The sequence below is a fragment of the Armigeres subalbatus genome, unplaced genomic scaffold, assembly GCF_024139115.2.
Source record: "Armigeres subalbatus isolate Guangzhou_Male unplaced genomic scaffold, GZ_Asu_2 Contig351, whole genome shotgun sequence".
Lineage (NCBI taxonomy): Eukaryota > Metazoa > Arthropoda > Insecta > Diptera > Culicidae > Armigeres > Armigeres subalbatus.
Window position 1 is genome coordinate 788 of NW_026943099.1, and position 7,255 is coordinate 8,042.

General features: G+C 40.9%; 1 protein-coding gene across 1 annotated transcript; it reads right to left on the bottom strand.

The window, feature by feature from the left end:
* Positions 1 to 511: 511 nt before the first annotated feature.
* LOC134204028 (uncharacterized) lies at positions 512 to 2,918 on the bottom strand (the record flags this gene model as incomplete). Its single annotated transcript, XM_062678864.1, has 3 exons — positions 512 to 798; positions 1,542 to 1,602; positions 1,663 to 2,918. Coding segments are annotated over 3 exons (1,604 nt in total), but the record flags the coding sequence as incomplete, so codon positions are not given.
* Positions 2,919 to 7,255: the final 4,337 nt, after the last annotated feature.

The window sequence follows — 7,255 nt, forward strand, 5'->3', positions numbered from 1 at the left end:
TTCTGGCAGGTAAATCTTGTCATCAAGGAATCAGACAAATAAAATTTCATTTTAGAGGAAACTATAATCGAGCCTTCTGACATGACACTGCTTATAACTTAAATTTGAAAATGCCCTTGCTAACCTTAATTAAATCTGGTTTAATTAACCTTCAATAGACTTAGTAAAACATTTTTTGAACTGGATCATTGGTTTGTCAGTCTAATGCTATGTAGCGTCAGTTTACATTAAAATGTTTCAAGTTTAGCTTGGAGAATGTGTGTCATGTTTTAGAAACTCGGGGGTAAGATTTTGATGTTTTTCTCTTAATGATTCAAAAACACTAGAGTAACAATTCAATTGCATTTATTATTAAAAAAAAACGCTAGCCTCGCAAAGATTAAGGCCTATTATTAATACTATTGACATAGTTCCAGTTACAATAAATCGTATTCCACTTATCAGTAATATATCGTAATTTATAGTAGCTTTTTATCATATCTTATATCTTATATAAATTAACTCTTATATCTTATGTAGCGGCTCCGTATTCGGACAATGCTGTGATCACCTTCTGCACCATCCGTTGCTGCTGTCCGATTCTTATGGCATTGGACTTAGAGCCTTTGGCCGGGAAAAACTTTAGCAAATACTCCTGAATTAACTCCAAAAACTTAGCAACCTTCTTGAGGTACATGAAGCCATGAACGTACTGCATACACCTAAGGTCTTGAAATGCGCATATTATATCTTTGGTGCCTTCAGAGAGCCTAGTTTGCTCCGCAAACACATAATATATGGCCGAATCGTTTGCCTCATCTGAAAAAGTTTAATTATATAATTATTTCTCACAATTTGATTATCTAAAACAGACAGTACACGCAACTATATGGCAAGATCATTTACACAAACGTACGGTATTGTTCAAGAAATGGGTGGTAAATGTTATTTGTGAGTGCTAACATCGATTTACAACTGCAAACATACGCTGTTCCATTTCTTGAACTCAATTGAACTCAAATTAAACATTACAATTGACATTTTCAAAACAAAAACCAGTAACAATAATAGTTGGTGGTATCCAATAAGATCAATAAGGCATCTATCGAACACTAATTATTGGACTGTAACTTTTAAGCTTAAATTGATTTTAATTAGGGAATTTAAACAAAGTCTAAACTGTTTCTGCCGTTTAATCAGACTGATTTTCATTGAAAAAGGTAAAAGTTGATAAATGAGTTAAATCTGCAAGAATGTAGTGTAGTTTGTTTGTCTAGTTTATTCTAGTTTATTGGAAGTTTCAGTTTGTTTGCTTAGAATGTTTATAAAATAGTCTTTCTCTCAAGTACGCTTCAACCGCAAGCACCGCATATTGAGATCAACAAATAAAGTATTTGTTTTTTCGTAAAATGTTCAACAATATATCTGCTTATCTGTAGAATTCTTTCTCTTCAATCGATCTTCATTCCTTCTTTAACTTAACCTACTTTTCAACAAGCATTTTCAAAGTTTTTAATTGAAAGCTGCCTATATGTTATATCATAAAATTGTTCTAAACCTACCAACGCAAATCAGTACTGGTCCTGATGATTCATCGTGTATTGCTTCAATGCTGGTGCCAATCTGAAACAAGTGAAAATAATGTTATTTTGATAATAAAAATTCCAGACAAATAAGGTTTACCTCCTTCTTCAAAACGAGATCATCTAATGATTCTCCCACTGCTCTTGCTAAAAAGTAGAATACGTCATAATCGGAGGCTCCTTCATTCAACCTATTAGCTTTTTGGCTGGCCGAGAACTCTATAATCTTTGCTTTTTTTGCGATAAAATAAGTACGTAGAGTATCGATGTCTATCTCAGTCGCTTTCTTGAAGTGATAGCTCAACAAAATCCGTCTTCGCAACACTGGCCACTCTGACAGTATGACCTTAAGTTCCTTTTTCTGATCGAGTTGTGATCTGATGTATCCCTGGGAAACGCTCATAAAATCTTCCGTAAGCAGATTTGGCTCATCTCGCCGTAGTTTGGAAAGAATGTCCTTGGAGCATTGATCCGTCGTAGACTTCCAATATTCTTGCATAGTGCCAGCTCTCCGATACTTTGGCTTATGATTCAACGTTGGTGCTGCTCTTGGCAATGAGTCTAGGCGGTTCAAGTACGTATTTCTGTTTATCATTTTGTGTTTTATTGTCATATGACTTAATCCATTACCAAATCCGTCGTCATCCAGTATTTCCATGCATGGATATTTGTGCAACATTTGTTTTGATACAGTTTCCATGACAGCTGCACTTATATCTGTGTCGATATTCCGTAATTGCTCGACGATGTTGTTCACCAGAGTACTGAGTTCATTTTTTTTAAAACGAATCGTACGTGGGACTGCTGAATTTGGATTTTTTAGTCGATATTCTTGAAGACTGTCAAGGCGAGCCATTTGAGTGTCGGAAATCTTACTCCAATTAATCTCAAACGATCTAAATTTCATCGCGCTAGATGAATGCTTCTTGTTAGATTTTTCGTATCCAGGATTACATCGTTTCGCAGATGTATTCGGTGACGTATTTTCATCTTGATCGTTCTCAATTGAAGCAGTGCGTTGATCGTAGCTAATCGATGATGAGGGAGGCATACTTATCGCCGAAGTTGTTATGACTGGTTGCTCTGCTACATTTGGATCAGGGTCTTCTGCGCCCATGTCAGAAACTAGCTGTGTAGCTATATCATCAGTTACTGGAGCGTCCACGTTTGACTCGGATACAATCGTCAATAAGTTCGATGAAAACTCGAACGGTTGAAGTAGATTATACTCGATTTTTTCTGTTCCTGCGGTATCCTCCCGTGCGACAACAATGCCTTCCGGGGCGACAATGTTTTCATGTGCTACAAAGAGATCCTGAGAAGTCATAATATCTCCTCGTAAAGCTGTCGACGAACCTAAAAATATGGAATGATATATCTAAATAACTTGAATTTTATAATACAGTGTTTAGGTGGGTTTAGGGGGAGGTGGGTACGAAGGCCCGAAGTGTGACAAACCATACCAAAATTTTAAGTGATTTATACAAAAATTGTGACATAGGGGGGAAGGGGTTTGAAAATGGCCAATTTTTGCGTTACGTAATTAATGGATCTTCCCTACCAGAATGTAAAATATGTGTCGTAGATCAGCGGTTCTCAACTACCCCAGGTTCCCCCTGCGGGTACCTTCGCTGGCCCTAGGGGGTACCTCGGACAACAATGCGTAATGGCTGACATATTACAATTTCAATCAAAATTCATTGATGAAGTTTTGATAAGTGTATTTTATATTTCAAAAATTTATATTGTACATAATATGTAATGCGATCAATAAATCCCAATTGAATCCTGCCTTCCACAACCAGCACAATGTATGAAGGGCTGCGGAACAAAAGATCAAACGGACAAAACGTCGAATGAACAAAATCTTTTTTTTTCACTAAAACTGGGTTGCTTCGTTGCAAGAGGATTAGAAGCATCTTTTTACGCCTCTCGAAAGTCTTTTTCCAAGCAGTACGAAGGCTTCCTTTCAAGAGGCTCGGAAGCCTCCTCTCAAGAGGCTCGGAAGCCTCCTCTCAAGAGGCTCGGAAGCCTCCTCTCAAGAGGCTCGGAAGCCTCCTCTCAAGAGGCTCGGAAGCCTCCTCTCAAGGGGCTCGGAAGCCTTCTCCCAAGAGGCTCGGAAGCCTACTTTCAAGAGGCTCGGAAGCCTCCTCTCAAGAGGCCTGTAAGCCTCCTCTCAAGAGGCTCTGGAAGCCTCCTCAAGAGGCCTGGAAGCCTCCTCTCAAGAGGCCTGGAAGCCTCCTCAAGAGGCCTGGAAGCCTCCTCCTCAAGAGGCCTGGAAGCCTCCTCTCAAGAGGCCTGAAGCCTCCTCTCAAGAGGCTCAGGCCTCCTCTCAAGAGGCCTGAAGCCTCCTCTCAAGAGGCCCGGAAGCCTCCTCCTCAAGAGGCTCGAAGCCTCCTCCTCAAGAGGCCTGGAAGCCTCCTCAAGAGGCCTGGAAGCCTCCTCTCAAGAGGCTCAGAAGCCTCCTCAAGAGGCCTGAAGCCTCCTCTCAAGAGGCTGGAAGCCTCCTCTCAAGAGGCCTGGAAGCCTCCTCTCAAGAAGCCTGGAAGCCTCCTCTCAAGAGGCCTGGAAGCCTCCTCTCAAGAGGCCTGGAAGCCTCCTCTCAAGAGGCCTGGAAGCCTCCTCTCAAGAGGCCTGGAAGCCTCCTCTCAAGAGGCCTGGAAGCCTCCTCTCAAGAGGCCTGGAAGCCTCCTCTCAAGAGGCCTGGAAGCCTCCTCTCAAGAGGCTCGGAAGCCTCCTCTCAAGAGGCTCGGAAGCCTCATCTCAAGAGGCCTGGAAGCCTCCTCTCAAGAGGCCTGAAGCCTCCTCTCAAGAGGCTCGGAAGCCTCCTCTCAAGAGGCTCGGAAGCCTCCTCTCAAGAGGCCTGGAAGCCTCCTCTCAAGAGGCTCTGGAAGCCTCCTCTCAAGAGGCCTGGAAGCCTCCTCTCAAGAGGCCTGGAAGCCTCCTCTCAAGAGGCCTGGAAGCCTCCTCTCAAGAGGCCTCGGAAGCCTCCTCACAAGAGGCCTGGAAGCCTCCTCTCAAGAGGCTCGGAAGCCTCCTCTCAAGAAGCCTGGAAGCCTCCTCTCAAGAGGCCTGGAAGCCTCCTCTCAAGAGGCCTGGAAGCCTCCTCTCAAGGGGCCCGGAACCCCCCTCTCAAGAGGCTCGGAAGCCTCCTCTCAAGGGGCTCGGAAGCCTTCTCCCAAGAGGCTCGGAAGCCTACTTTCAAGAGGCTCGGAAGCCTCCTGTCAAGAAACCTCTTTTCAAGAGGTTCGGAAGCCTCCTTTCAAGTGGTTAGGTTGCCTTCTTTCAAGAGGCTCGTAAGCCTGCTTTCAAGAGGCTCGGAAGTCTACTTTCAAGTGGTTCGGAACCCTTCTTTCAAGAGGCTCGGCAGCCTCCTTTCAAGAGGCTCGGAAGCCTCGCTTTAAGAAGCTCAGAATTCTTCTTTCAATAGGCTTGGAAGCATACTATCAAGAGGCTCAGAAGCGTTCTTTCAAGATGCAACGGAAGCTTCCTTTCAAGTGGCTCGAAAACCGCCTTCAAGAGGCTCGGAAGCCTCTCTACAAGAGGCTAAGAAGCATACTATCAAGAGGCTCAGAAGCGTTCTTTCAAGATGCAACGGAAGCTTCCTTTCAAGTGGCTCGAAAACCGCCTTCAAGAGGCTCGGAAGCCTCTCTACAAGAGGCTAAGAAGCCTCTAATAAAGAGGCGCGGAAGCCTACTCTAAAGAGACTCAAAAGCTTAAAGGATCTTCCCTTCAAAGGGCTCGGAATTATATTTTCAAGAGGATTGGAAGCCTACTTTCTAGAGGGGGTACCTCAAATCATGCTAAAGTTCGAAGGGGTACCTCTCAAGAAAAAGGTTGAGAACTGCTGTCGTAGATAATCAAAAACATACATAGTGAAGCGATGTAGTCATATCTGACGACCTTAAGACATTATATCCAGATAAAAAAGATTAATCCCTATAGCAGCAATGGTGCCTTCTCATGCGTTATTAACAAGTATTTTGTTAACCATCTTGGCTGCGCATACCCACACCCAGGGATTGAATCCAAAAGAGAATGACAAAATCTCTCACTTATCACCTCTGTATACTTTTACTAATGTGACCAGATGCATTTTTCAACTTCGTTTTACAAATTTATTACAATTCATACATCCTCGGTGGGAGCAGCCTATCGGATTTTGTTTTTTCGCACTCAGTGTGTCTACTTATCTGTGAAAATAAAATCATTCTTGGAGCTTTACATTGATTTCCAGGTAAACACAAACTTGCCATATACAATTTTTTGCATACAAATAATCGATTCAAACAAATAAATATTGCGAAAATCATTTTTTCAAAAGAAATTATTGGTGACCTCACAAAAATAATTCTCGTAAATTACTTAAGAAATTCCTCCAGGAATTTCTTCAAAAACTCGACCATAAATTACTTCAGCTATTCAAAACAAATAACCCTTCAGGGATTTCTCAGGAAATGATTCCAGAAATTCCTTCAAAAAGGTAATTCTAAGAATTGTTTCAGAATTACCCAGTGCTGCAAAGTGTCACCGTACAAGTCACGCAAAGCGTGACAATAACAAAATCCAGGTCATGTGTCAAGTACTCAATTGTGATGCTCAATGTGGATCTCACATGCTTGGTGTAACGATCACCATGAAAGTGACATTTTAGCAACTAGCGCTTGGTCACTCACCATGTCTTCACTTCTTCTGCCTGTGATCACCAGCATGAATGATAGGAAAACTTTCCTGATGTTGTGGTTGTCATATCCATGTCATCTTGACTATCGTGATGATCACTTGACCTATGCGGTGTTTGGTTCGAAATCAACGCTCGACAGCAATGGAATAATCCACTTAGCGGAATTAATGGATTTTTGCTGTGATAAAAATGCATGAAGCCAAAATAGAATTTTTGGGAACATTTAAGTGTTCTTATTGTTTATATTGACTTTTTGTGCAATATTTTAAGAGGTGCTATTAAAAGAAAAGTACATACATAGTTTTTCCAAATTTGATCCAGACTATCTTTTGAAAAAGGCCAAATTTTTTTTATTGATTTTTTCAAATGGATACAATTAAAAAACGACGCATCCTACAAAAAAATGTTGTATGGGTGACTATCGCAAAATCAGTCAAAGTTTCTAATAAAGATATCGGAAACAATTCAAATTGAGCCCTACACTGAAAAAAAATCAGTTTCAACAGTTTCAAAAATTAAAACTCGATTTGCGAAAAAATGCTTTTTTTGATTTGTATGAAATTGTGTCTCAAGATAGGTGATTATGTTCCCTACCAACCGTCCATACATCGCAAGCTTGACACTTTTAAGGGAAAAAAGTTTTTCTAACAAAAATTTTTTCTTGTCGGAATTGATTTTTTTTCTCAGTGTCAAGGAGTGCCAGTGGATTTAAAATATACATACATATATTTAAACATTCCTGTACAGTCAAGCAGAGTACAATATTTAGGTCGTGACTAATCGCAACGGATAAAAATACACTGAAAATAATTTCGACAAGAAAAGTTTTTGTTAGAAAAACTTTTTTTCCTTCAAAGTGCCCAGCTTGCGATGTATGGACGGTTGGTAGGGAACATAATCACCTATCTTGAGACACAATTTCATACAAATCAAAAAAAGCGTTTTTTCGCAAATCGAGTTTTAATTTTTGAAACTGTTGAAACTGATTTTTTTCAGTGTAGGGCTCAAT